Here is a 13143-nt window from a genome sequence, read left to right as displayed (position 1 = left end):
AGTGGAACGAAAATCATAAATGATTCCAAACATTTTTTTTTACAAATAAATAACTACAAAGTGGGGTGTTCATAATTATTCAGCCCCCTGCGTCAATACTTTGTAGAACCACCTTTTGCTGCAATTACAGCTGCCAGTCTTTTAGGGTCTGTCTCTACCAGCTTTGCACATCTAGAGACTGAAATCTTTGCCCATTCTTCTTTGCAAAACAGCTCCAGCTCAGTCAGATTAGATGGACAGCGTTTGTGAACAGCAGTTTTCAGAGCTTGCCACAGATTCTCGATTGGATTTAGATCTGGACTTTGACTGGGTCATTCAAACACATGGACATGTTTTGTTTTAAACCATTCCATTGTTGCCCTGGCTTCATGTTTAGGGTCGTTGTCCTGCTGGAAGGTGAACCTCCGCCCCAGTCTCAAGTCTTTTGCAGACTCCAAGAGGTTTTCTTCCAAGATTGCCCTGTATTTGGCTCCATCTTCCCATCAACTCTGACCAGCTTCCCTGTCCCTGCTGAAGAGAAGCACCCCCAGAGCATGATGCTGCCACCACCATATCTGACAGTGGGGATGGTGTGTTCAGAGTGATGTGCAGTGTTAGTTTTCCGCCACACATAGTGTTTTGCTTTGTGGCCAAAAAGTTCCATTTTGGTCTCATCTGACCAGAGCACCTTCTTCCACATGTTTGCTGTGTCCCCCACATGGCTTGTGGCAAACTGCAAACGGGACTTCTCATGGTTTTCTGTTAACAATGGCTTTTTTCTTGCCACTCTTCCATAAAGACCAACTTTGTGCAGTGCACGACTAATAGATTCCCCCACCTGAGCTGTAGATCTCTGCAGCTCGTCCAGAGTCACCATGGGCCTCTTGGCTGCATTTCTGATCAGCGCTCTCCTTGTTCGGCCTGTGAGTTTAGGTGGACGGCCTTGTCTTGGTAGGTTTACAGTTGTGCCACACTCCTTCCATTTCTGAATGATCGCTTGATCAGTGCTCCGTGGGATGTTCAAGGCTTGGGAACTCTTTTTGTAGCCTAAGCCTGCTTTAAATTTCTCAATAACTTTATCCCTGACCTGTCTGGTATGTTCTTTGTACTTCATGGTGTTGTTGCTCCCAATATTCTCTTAGACAACCTCTGAGGCTGTCACAGAGCAGCTGTATTTGTACTGACATTAGATTACACACAGGTGCACTCTATTTAGTCATTAGCACTCATCAGGCAGTCTATGGGCAACTGACTGCACTCAGACCAAAGGGGGCTGAGTAATTACGCACACCCCACTTTGCAGTTATTTATTTGTAAAAAATGTTTGGAATCATGTATGATTTTCATTCCACTTCTCACGTGTACACCACTTTGTGTTGGTTCAATAAAATTGATTCATGTTTGTGGCTGTAATGTGACAAAATGGGGGAAAGTTCAAGGGGGCGAATACTTTTGCAAGCCACTGTATGTGTGAATGATTCATAGGTCACTGTTAACAAAGAAAGCATTTCTTTGAAAATGTTCAGGTACAAGGACTGGACTGAAAGTAAGTGAAAAAGCAGCCAATGTCCAAAGAAAAGCCTGGAATTATGGACCACTTAAAAAAAACCCCAAAAACCATGAAAAGTCTGGCTCTTTGGAAGCTAAATATAAAAAATGCAGGGTGGCTCAAGATTTTTGCACAACACAATATATAAAGAATAAAAAAAAGAAATAAATATTCTTGCTCGAGAACTAGAAACCAACATATTTTAGTAAAACCTGCTTTTTATTAGTATTTTATCATTTTACTGTAGATGTTTTATATAGAGAGAGAGTGCAGTGAAGTGCTGGGTTGCTGTCTCTCTCTTAAATTGGGACAGATTGCACTCCACATTATAAATTATAAACCTTGTACAGCCTGCTTTGGCAACAGTGTAGTGCAGTTAATTATGGTATCTGTGAAGTAAATTTGAGCTTGAAGGACACAGCGAGACGAGGGAGAGGAGACAGGTGTAAACAGACTGAGAGAGAGAGGTGGTGTGGTGTGGTGGGGAGGGAGGGAGGGAGGGAGCAGAGAAAAGATAGAAAGGCTGTCTATATATAGAGACAGACTTGGAAAGGAAGAGAAGTGACGAGAGATGAAGTGCCGACGAAAACTGAAGGGTGAAATACAGCCAATGTGATTCTGTTACTTTGTGAGACTTCGGCAAATGAAGTGGGAAGTGAAAACCGAGCTGTCTCGACATTTGAAAGCATTCAAAACCAGCCTTCATGTGCGTGCTGTATGCTGGGTTGTAAAGCTGCTGCACTGATGCTGGCAGGGGTGGGATGCTGTGCTCTACGTCTGCAGCAGCAGCAGCAGTCCTGGTATTCAGGGGCTACATCTCAGCCTTTTTCTCACTCTCCCTCTCTCTCTCTCTCACGCACGCACACATACATGCTCCCTCTCCCTCTCCTCTGTTACCTTGGTAACATATTTTCTGCATGGAAATAGCATCTCTTGCTGTGCTCACCGCGAAAAAGAAAGAAGAAAAAAAAAACGCCACTTGAAGTGATTGAAACGTGTGTGTGTGTGTGTGTGTGTGTGTGTAACTGTGGATTTAAGTTGGGAGATTTGACCTACAGTTCAGATGAGATTGAGTTATTACTGTTCTGCATGTCTTACCACCAAATTGACTGTGTGATCGAGCAGTGGACCAGTTAAGCATAATAGTCGCTGACAGGCTTTCATTATAAGGATGTAGTGGAGGTGAAAGTGGAGCCCACATGAGAGCCAATTTGGATAGATTTGCAGTCACCTTTAATAGGTGGAAACACGCAAATGATGCATAAATATATCAAACAAATCGCTAAATCGATGTTTGCTTATCTGAGTGTCTCTGCATGTTTGCATCCAGCACAGGACTGTATGCAAGAGCAAGTGTTATTAAGAAATTTAAAATAAATAATAAACCACACGGGGCTGAGAGTTGATCTGCTCAGATTTCCCGATTTAGTCTCTGTTCACAGATGAAAGAGGGGGGCTTCAGTGGTGCAGCAATTGGGGTGTGAGGGGTGTGTGTACCGTACAGCTGAGGCTGCCTGGTGTGCTTCAGTGTTGTAAGCCGTTTGCTTGCTTGCCTGTCAGAGGAGCACACGCACAGAGGGGGAGAGAGAGGAGAGGAACGGGCAAACTAATGGAAGAAAGATCGAGATACTAGGTGAGACCACGCTCAGCTGCAAATAAGCCGAGACTAGTCCGAGGCAGTGAGGGAGAGGGAGAGAGAAAGAGGATAAGATCCAGGTAAACATCGAGCACAGGATTAACAAAAAACAGAGAGCGAAAGAAATAAAAAGAAAAAAGAACACACAAACACACAAGTGTCTTGACTCCTGGGAGAGAGGAGCCATAATGAAATAAGCATCTGAAAGAGAGCAGGTGTTGGAGGCTTGACAGACTTCGGCTGCATAACAAGTAGTGCATTTACTCTCCCCTGCCTTTGTCAATCAAAACAACCAATCCAGTAAATAAATGCTCCACACAAAGATGGGCTTGCACATCAGTCAAAGCTGGTCTCAGGTAGAGATGGGGGAAAAATTGAGCCTGGTACTGAATTTAAAGCAGGTGTGTACGGAGGAATGAAACACCAGGAATGCACTGAAGTTAAATCAATGTATTTCCTCAACAGAGATGCAGACCAGCTCGGGTTCCTTTTTGTTTTCCTTTCCTTCTTTTGAATGATTTTACGTGACAGAGAGAGGACGGGAGTTTTTCACTGTAGGAAACTCAGAGAATTTCTTCCTCCTCGGAGGCTGCTGGGTGATGGAGCCTCTGCCTGGGGATCAGCACCACGGATAGCACTGCTGCCTGGGTGAGATCACTGAAGTGTGTTGCCTGCAGAGGGCGGTGGGAGCCGGTTTGGAATCTGCAGCAGGATGACTAGGATCAGGGCAAAGAGCAGGATCTTAGCAGGATGCTGAGGTAGACAGTTGTGCTAATCCTGCTGGCTGAGCGGAAAGCGGAATTGGACTTATGTGTAAACTTGAAAATTGCAAGTGGATAGCCGACAAGGGAGGAAGGAAATCCCACTGAGCTTATGCAGCTTTTAGAATGCCTGTTATCCTTGAATTTAATATGAATGGAGGTGGACACATGTTGCCTTTGTGGAGGATTAAATATTGTTTTCTTTGTATCTTTTAGGGGGGAAATGCACATATGCTTTGGAAATCCTGCAGTGTGTTTGCTAGCGGCAAGAAATGAGACTCAAGGGGTGATTTTTGAAAGGCTGAACGGGCCTACAGGCATAAACCCTGCAGTCTTGGGTGGTGTGAGTCATATGACTACTAGCACTTGTTGATAACAAGAAATCAAAAGGACCTCTGCATAAAGTGTAAAGTAAAACTAGTCATGTTTAATGTAGTGGTCTCCAATACTGTAAATGGTGGTATTTTTTAACTACCAAATAAATACAGGGGCAGTATTGCTGCTACCAGTACTGATACTTTTAACCCATAAAGGCAGCTCGTGCAGGGCAATGTGTCACAACTTAATCATTAATAATCATTCATTTGCAACCACTAAATCACTGTAGTGATTTTGACCTTCCACAATAATAAGTTAACACAATAAAACACAACTTTCAGCTTTTCATGTATTTTGAAACTTGAAGCTTACTCTGTTTAAATCTGTTGTTGGCTATAAATCAAATACATGTGACAGCCAACAAGAAAAGGTTAAATACAGAGTATTGATCAATACTATCGTTATTTGAATCGATCTGCCCACCTCTAGTTTAATAACCACATAATTATTATTAATAGACAGGTATCTGGTAGATTAGGTGGACCTGTATGCAAAAGTCTGCAGTTATTTAAAAAACACAGCCACACTTTTTTTATTTGAACAGAATTATTCTTCAAATGTTGGTGCTCCGTTTCACACAATATGAAAGATATTTTTAGGCTGAGCAGGCTGCTTGACAGCTCCTTTGGATCATTGTCTTATTGTAGAAGTCAGACTCGTTTCACGTTCCATTGTCATGACTGACTGCGTGACATTTTCCTCACCATTTGTGTTGAATCCATTCATCCCTCTATTTGTGCAATCTTTCCCATGCCACTGACTCCACTGCAGGAGATTTCCACCTCCATGCTTAACTCAAAAAAATTATTATTATTCCCATCAAATGCTGCTCCATTTTTTTTTCCTTCCAACGAATCTTTGATGATTGAGGCCACAAAAACCAGTATAAACTTTATGTGTCCATGGCGTGTTGCTTTAAGAATGACTCTGAAATATTCAGCCGTTGACTCGAACACTTCTACATGAAGCCTGCTTGTGCAAGTAAAACCACTTTCTGCATCAGCTAATCCTACCTGCAGCTCCTTAATGACATTTTGTGTTGATATCTTTTTATAGGTTTACCTACTTTGGAACTATCTGTTACACACCTTTCAGATTTTGAGTCATCTGCATAGAGGATCATGTGGTTGCTAAATATTAAGAGTCACAAATCACTTAAAGCCCAGTAAGTCAAAGAGGTGCTTCAAGATTTTATTGATTTTTTCCCCCACATACTAATATTTTCCATCATTTTTCTTTCACGTATCCATTTCAGGGTCGTGGGAGGCTGGAACCTAACCCAGCTGTCATAGAGCGAGAGGTGGGGTGCACCACCAGGAGAGGATTCACACAAACATGGGAAGGACCTTCTTGCTGTTATATCCACCCCACTAATGTTTTATCCTATGTTTATATTAGTATTTATTCATTTTTTATGGTAGAATAAAAACGACATGTAGAGGCATGAAGCCAAACCACTGGTTTAACGGAGAGAAGTGGGGAAAGGTGGGTCATAAGACACTTTATTTTGTGCATTTTGGCAAGTGTATACATATGTGTCTGTTATGTTATCCTGAGTCAACACATGTTCTCTTTTTTCTAAGATAAAGAGAGCTTCGGTCCAGTTCAAGTTAAACAGATTTATTGCCTCAACCAGTTCAAAGAATAATTCATGTACACAGATCTCCTTCCGGTTAGAAAACCACAGTCTGCAACAGTTTTCTGTAGCCAACTCCCGGAAGAGAGAACTTAGCCATCCACATATTTATAAAAGAGAATGTGCATCTATCTGATTGGTCAAAAGGGCCGTGGTTTAGACCTTTAGCCCCCCTTATTGGCGGACAGGTTGTGCTCTTCTTCTCCTTCCTCAGTTGCAGCTTCACCTAGTGATGGACACACACACACACACACACACACACACATATGCATGCATCCTGACCTCTTACCTAGTTTCATGCATCTGAGGCATCATCTATCTGTGAGGGCTATTGTTTCTTGACCTTGCTCTGGTTCAATCCTGCATTTCTGCACACAGCCTTCCACCAAGCCTGCACAAAGAACCCTGCATCTTGTGAATCTAAAACTTTTCTACTTAATTTATTTTGAATGCTCAGTAGTGCAATTAACTTTTTTGTTTTTTTGACTAGGGGATAGGACAGGGAGAAAGAATGAAAGAAAGAGAGGGAGAGAAAGAAAAACAGAAGAGAAAACAAACAAAAAAGAGCAACATAATAAATACAACACCATCGCAATAAACTAGCTAACAGTAGATAACAGTAGATACTAAATATTAAATGTTATTGTGCAGCACGCAAGATCGACAGCGCATAATGTGCTTTGAGGTAGCAGCTAAGAAAGGTGTAGTTCGTGTCTGTGAACACTCGTGTGTACACCTGTGTGCACACCTGTGTGGATCAGCACGCTTGTATTCAAAAGGTTTCTCCATGTAACAATCTGCCTGGGAGTGTGGGGAGCCGTAGCCCCGTCCCCCAGGGCATGAAGCAGGTATGGAGGAGATCCAGGCCCCAGACATCCAGAGGCCCCAGACTACGAGGACCCGAGGAGGACCACCAAAGGGGCAACCGTGCCACCCTCCTGGGAAGAGCTGAGGAGAGCCCCAAAAGAGAGGTCACCCAGGCAATTAACTATTAAAGAGATCTAAAATTATATTACAGTGCCCATACCATTTGCCAGCACAGGTCTTGTAAACCAATAAGACTCTGAATGTGAACCTCCCGTCCTGGTCGACTGGAACCTTTCTTTGTGCTTGATGCCTACACCTGTCCATCACCTGTCCCGGGCGTAACACACCTTCCACCTTTGAGAAAACTGATGATGGACAGTTTAAGACATAAGAATCAGAGCTGACAACTGGGAACGGGCTAACATCAGGCTACTTTGTTGTCTTTTGTTTGGGGGAGTAAACTACATAAATTTCACTTAGAGCACTTTATACTACGTGTCTCATTCACCCATTAACTTTTTTCTATGCTTAAGTGCTTTCTGTCAAACATTTACGCACATTCATACTACTAGTACTGGGTTGGGCTCCCTTTTGCCTTCAGCACTGCCTTAACTTTCATTGCACAGACTCAACAAGGCCACCATGTCTATATACCTAAATGCAATGAGTGATGTGATTGGCTGATTAGGTAGTCACACAAAGGAGCAGTTGGAACAGTGTCAGATAAGCGTATCAGTATTTTAGGACTTAATCACAACTTGTTTTCCACACTTTTGGAGAAAAATCATTTATAACATTGCACCGTCTCCTCCTTTTTCCTTCTGGCTCCCTCTCGGTTATTAACATGGCGCACGGTGCCAGAGGAGATGCTGCGCAGCAGCAGACTGACAGTCACACAAAGTTTGTCACTCTCAAAGAAGACCCACTTTAGTAAAAACTAACTGTGAAGTTCAGAGTTGGAATGACCCATTTTATTGGTGGGCAGGTGAGATACATGTGTGTAAATATGAACAAAGGAAGTTCATGGTTGACGTCTGTACATTACATTCTAACAAAGAAAGTGATGGTCTCGCAGTCAATTCAAAGCACGCTTCAGGTAATTTGACTGTGACAGGCTCTGAGTGAGATCATATTACTTGTTCATCTGTGTAAAGACGGTTCTTAGAAAATATAAAGCAACTCATGACTAAAGTTTAATCGGTTAACACTTTAAATCACACCTCTATCTATGTCTACTGAATTTTAATACAGCCATACAATACAAGTATACAAGGTTATTCTGTGGTTAGAGAAAAATACAACCGAAGAAGGTGTGAAAATGCAAAGATACAGCCGTTTTGTTTTTTAAACTTTGTATACATGTGAAACAGGTCAAACAAGTCTTGAGGCCTCTTCTTTTGTATCATAGGTACGATCTCTTAATGCAGGAGAAAAAAACCAAAACAAAACACAATTATACTAAACACAGCCTGAGTCAAGTGTACAATATGCACACTTGAGGGAAATAAAAGCAATGCGACCAAATAAAAATACTAATAGCCCGCTGCTTCTCTGATCACTCCGGTAAAAATAAGTCTCTGATGTTTGTCCATGGGTTCCATCTTCTGGCAGCTGAGTGCCACTGGAGAAACGAAGGGACTGTGCTGGCTGGGGCTTTAGGGAATAGTCACTGCGTTCCTCATCCAATATGACAGCAGAAGAAGAAGAAAGGGGGCTCAGGAAAAACCAGCTGAATTTCAGTGTTCTAAGTCTTTTAATCTGTCAGATTTTTAATATAAATCAATAAGTCTCAAGCTTCTCATTCCATCTTCAAACGAGGTCTCACGTGTGTCGCTAGAATGCTCTTTTTTTTCCTTTCTTCTTTTTTCGTCTTCGTGACTCGACGCTGACGGATACGTTCTCATTGGTTATTTTTGGCTTTGGCGTGTGTGAGAATGTGAGACTTTAGGTTGGTTGACTGGGCAAATTTCTTATTGCAGCCATCGAAAGGGCAGACGTAGGGCCGGTCTCCAGTGTGGATCCGCACGTGCGTGCGCAGGTTGAAGTCCAGAGAAAACCTTTTCCCGCAGCCTTCGAAGGTGCACTGAGGGGAGAGGAGCAGAGGAATGATTAAACAGTGCGTCTTTAAAACCTTCCACAGCAATGGTCTCATTTCAATGAAAATATGCCAGTGTTTATCCAGAATCACTTGTTAAAATCGCTCGAGCAGAAATTGTCTGAAAAGACTTTAAACAATTCCAGCCGGTGTCATTTACCCACCAAAGATAAACTTTTACTGACATTTGGTGGGTGAATCTCATCAGGGAGAAATTACTTAGCCCATTTTCCTTCACTTGAATTAAGCACCCTGCAGTGCTGAGTTTATAAGCTTTATATGGAAAGTCTGTGCGTGTGTGTGTGTGGACAACCTGGAAGGGTTTCTCCCCTGTGTGAACGAGTTGATGGCGCTTGAGCTTGGAGCTCTCAACAAAGGCCTTGCCGCACTCGGCGCAAACGTGCACACGGGGTCCGTGGGTGTGGAGATGCTTCCTCATGGCCGAGTTATCCCTGAACATCTTTGTGCAGCCCTGAAGGAGCGAAGAAGCAGTTAGTAAGGTGCTTTGCAGCAAGGTTCAGGTTTTCTCTGCTAATGCATGCTTAAAGGGAGCTCAGCATTTTCTGCAGTTTCTCTGACACATCTTTAAATTGTGAAAAACAGTGGGATAGAGTAAGAGTGCCCCTATTCTCTCCTGAAGTGATAATGTACTCTTAAAAGCCTCACACTGAAGTAGCAAGCAGCTCACGGAGCGAACAAAACCCATTTACATTAGCTAATTCAGATAAGGCCTGATTGTTCTAGTGCACGCATAAAAATCAATACACTCAAGCGCTTTTAAATAACCTTCAGTGAAATTTCCAATTACACGGAAAGCAACAAAGTGCAAGACTTTTAAACCCATCAGGAGTGATGGCCAGAACAGTGACAAGGAGGGACACATCAATGAACTCACTTTATGAGGGCAAGCTATCGTGCGGGGGGCATCGTCCTCTTTGACTTTCCTGGGTTTCATTCTGCAAATAAAAAAAAATAAAGAAATAAGCTCCTGTGTTATCTACAGGTCCAGGTTACACCAGATTATTGATTAACTTGACTCCTAAAGGACATTTAAACGCATTTAAAAGACACACATAACGAAAACAGCAAGACCAATTACAGGTATACATCTATTTACAAATAAACACTGGTACGCTTAAAGTAAAATCCAACTAATGTAATATTTACAGGCCTTTTAAACACCTTATCATGGTTTTTGAGACACAGAGTCAAAAAAACAACAACAAAAAACTCAACTAAAAGGGACAACTGAAACATCAACAGAGATTAAAACAGACTGATATCAACAGTTAAGTAAACGTCAGCGCACTGATTTCACAGCAATTAGTCTCACCATTATAAACTTCTTAGACCTGGTAAATAATATACCACAGCATTATCATTGTTCTTTGCAAATAAGTAACTAAACTAAACACAAAAAAGAAACAACTCCTTCAGTGTTAACTGTTGCACTGTTTTGATAGAATAAGAAAATCAACTAGACATTGTTAGGCAATAACAAACAATTAATTTAAAAAAAGAAAAACCTCACAAAATGACCCACTGGACACTGAATAGTGCACCACGGGCTTTTGTGATCAATTAATCGTCAATTCATAATAAAACACAATATAATAAGGGTAAACAGAAAGCCTCTCTTTGGTCTGATTTAGTAACAACATCCTAGCTTCTCCAGTAAACACTCTACACATGGCCTAATCCACTTGTGCACAAACATTAAACAGAGAAAATAATCACAAGGCATGTTTGTGTAATACCTGACACAGTTATTAAATCCTAATTACATTTTGTAACCAAACCTTGACATTTTAATTCTTGGGAGGAAAACTAAGGAAAAAAAACTCCAGAGTTTAGCAGAGTGCAGCTAAAATTTACCCTGTGTGTTTTTGACCTTTCAGACTCATGGCATTCGTGAGCAGCAGCGGTATTGTTGTGCATATTCATCAGAACTGTGTGGACAGTGTAAACAGGTCTGTTTACAGCTGGGGATGACTGACGCAGGGGTGCTGGCACACACACACTCACCTGGCAAACTCAGCCAGCTGTTTTGGGTCTGAAAGGTCGATCCCCGGGATACCACCAGGGGGCAGCTTCTTCCCCGTCATGTACTCGGAGTAATCCGGAGGAGAGTTCTCCCCAACAATCTGCTCCTCCACCACCGATTCATGGTCAATGTCTTTATTATCATCTAGAAACACATTACAGAGACTGAACCGATAACATATTGGTGTTACCCTGGCTACAAGCCTCAGGAGGCTGGAAACATGTGCCCCCTGGGTTTTTTTAAAATATAATTACCCAGGAGAAATGAATATAAAAGCACATATTCACATTAGGGTGTTTACCTGTTATTCACCATATGGCTACCTTTACTTTGCAAACTTTAACTTGTTATTTTTTTCTTAATTCAAATAAGTATCTTGTTTACAATAGTTTTGTTTTCAAGAGATTATGCAAACTGGGAATTAATTCCATGTTTGAAATATGTTAAACAAAAATAATTCAAATGACATAAAACACACAAACACAAAGAGACACTAACACACAAACACATAACAAGATAAGCGTGCAAATAAGATGTGCATGTGTGTAAATGACTCCTACTCACTACCAACCAGCAGAGAGCACTAAAAATAGATGACTGCGGTGTCCACTCAGAAAACATGTAGACAAGTATATTGCTAAAAGTTATTCTGATAAACAGTTCTTTATATAGTTTGTGTAATATAAATCACAGGCACAGATAATATGAGCTCTCGTTTAGCCCATAAAAGCCTTTTATGCGATTATAAATTCCCACCTGCTCAGTATCACTCTGCACCTAGCCTAATGGAGCTAGCCTTATGCAGAAGCAGAGCTGTCTGGTTAACTAGCAGCAACAGCAGCCAGAGCTAACTGCTAAACAGCTCCCGACTCATAATATAAGCGAATATCACACAGTAGACACCTAGGTACTGTATCAGTTGCTTTTGTGCATTTAAAGTGCCACAATTTCGCGGCCTAAAGAGAAGAAAACCCCCCGAAACCCAGCTGCTTCTCTCTCACTCCCCCGAGCACCGCCGCCATCTCTGCCTGGCCACGACTATCGCCATTTTTTCGGGGCCGCCGCCATACTTACTCGTCTCGGGGAATATGGCGGCGCCCAGCAACACCTAAAACATGGCCTCCCTTCAAAACAAAAACATTTCGATATACTACAGCGGGGGTTTGGATCGAAAAATTGTGTTACACGTCGCTTCTCATGGAGGTGCGGCGGAGCACTCCAGGAACTAGTCTGGTGCAGCAGGACAACGCCCTGGTAATGAGGCCTCATGCAACGGCTAACAACGGAGCTGTTAAAACACAGCTAGGCTAAGGTTACTTACCCGATGCCCACATTGTAACAGAAAATTCCCCCTCCAGTGTCTTTATTTGCACCTGCTTCTGTTCCCATTTTCTTCCGCCGGCCTCAGCGCCGCTTAAATAGCTCTTTTTGCCCGCTTTCTTCCCACCAGTGCCGCCTCCTCGTTTCACCCGACCCACTGAGCTCTTCCCAGCCACAGTCACTAAAGTCTGCTCAATATACTCGTCCTCCACCCCAGGAGCCGGCACCGGGATGAGGATCTGGTCCTCAAACCCTCCACCGCCGTCCGTATGCAGATCCGAGTCATCCCCACCGACCACCTCCTCCCGGGTCTGGACTAGGATAACCTCCTGGTGGTGGTGGATCGAGCTGGGGTCGTCCGTGACCAGTGGCTGGAGCGCGATCATGGGTTGCCCGTCGTCGTCGTCGTCGTCATCCCCGCCGACCACCGTGGTCTCGATAGTTTCCACCGGTATCGTCTCTACCTCTATCTCGTGGAGCTCCACAATCTCGGCCGGCATCTCCGAGCCGTCTGTCTCAATGTACAGCGTATCTCCGGATGCCATGTTGAAATTCGCCAGCTTGTCTCTCTCATTCACGCCGTGTTGTGCTCCTTTTAGGACCTCACAAACACACTCACACACCCCCTGCTCTGCTCCTGCCGCTGTCTCTTCTCCCTCTTCGATAACAACTCTCTTCACTCCGTCCCACGCCAGTTCTCGTCGCCACTATCCTCTGTCACAAGGAAACATCGCGAGACTTCACTGAACCCAGCGATAACAGTGCTACTAGCGATAGTGGGGGTTCCCAAAGTTCGTAAACATGAGGTTATACACAGTTTCTGGTTTAGTTGCACAAACAGGGTGACAATTTATTATCATTATTAATAATAATAATAATTTGTGTTGTTATTAATACTATGACAAATGCATAGTTTCACTTGTGCTAATATTACTGCA

The 13143-nt window shown here is 42.9% G+C and overlaps 1 protein-coding gene across 2 annotated transcripts; it reads right to left on the bottom strand.

The window, feature by feature from the left end:
* Positions 1–7702: 7702 nt before the first annotated feature.
* Positions 7703–12925, bottom strand: yy1b (YY1 transcription factor b). 2 transcript variants are annotated; one of them, XM_085246246.1, is made up of 5 exons: positions 12207–12925; positions 10867–11029; positions 9737–9797; positions 9155–9313; positions 7703–8829 (listed from the first exon to the last, which is right to left on the bottom strand). In XM_085246246.1, the coding sequence occupies exons 1-5, from the start codon at positions 12748–12750 to the stop codon at positions 8647–8649; spliced, it is 1110 nt and encodes a 369-aa protein (XP_085102372.1). In that variant the 5' UTR covers positions 12751–12925; the 3' UTR covers positions 7703–8646. The 2 variants fall into 2 exon arrangements, with proteins under 2 accessions (XP_085102372.1, XP_085102373.1); XM_085246247.1 differs by having other exon boundaries at positions 10867–11017; positions 12207–12924.
* Between the last annotated feature and the right edge of the window lie 218 nt (positions 12926–13143).

This window comes from Mchenga conophoros, linkage group LG15 (genome assembly GCF_057382185.1).
Source record: "Mchenga conophoros isolate Kocher_MC1m ecotype Shallow Benthic linkage group LG15, M_conophoros_male_GT1.1, whole genome shotgun sequence".
NCBI classification, from domain to species: domain Eukaryota; kingdom Metazoa; phylum Chordata; class Actinopteri; order Cichliformes; family Cichlidae; genus Mchenga; species Mchenga conophoros.
Note: the sequence above shows the minus strand (reverse complement) of the source record. Positions and strands in the feature narration are given on the sequence as shown.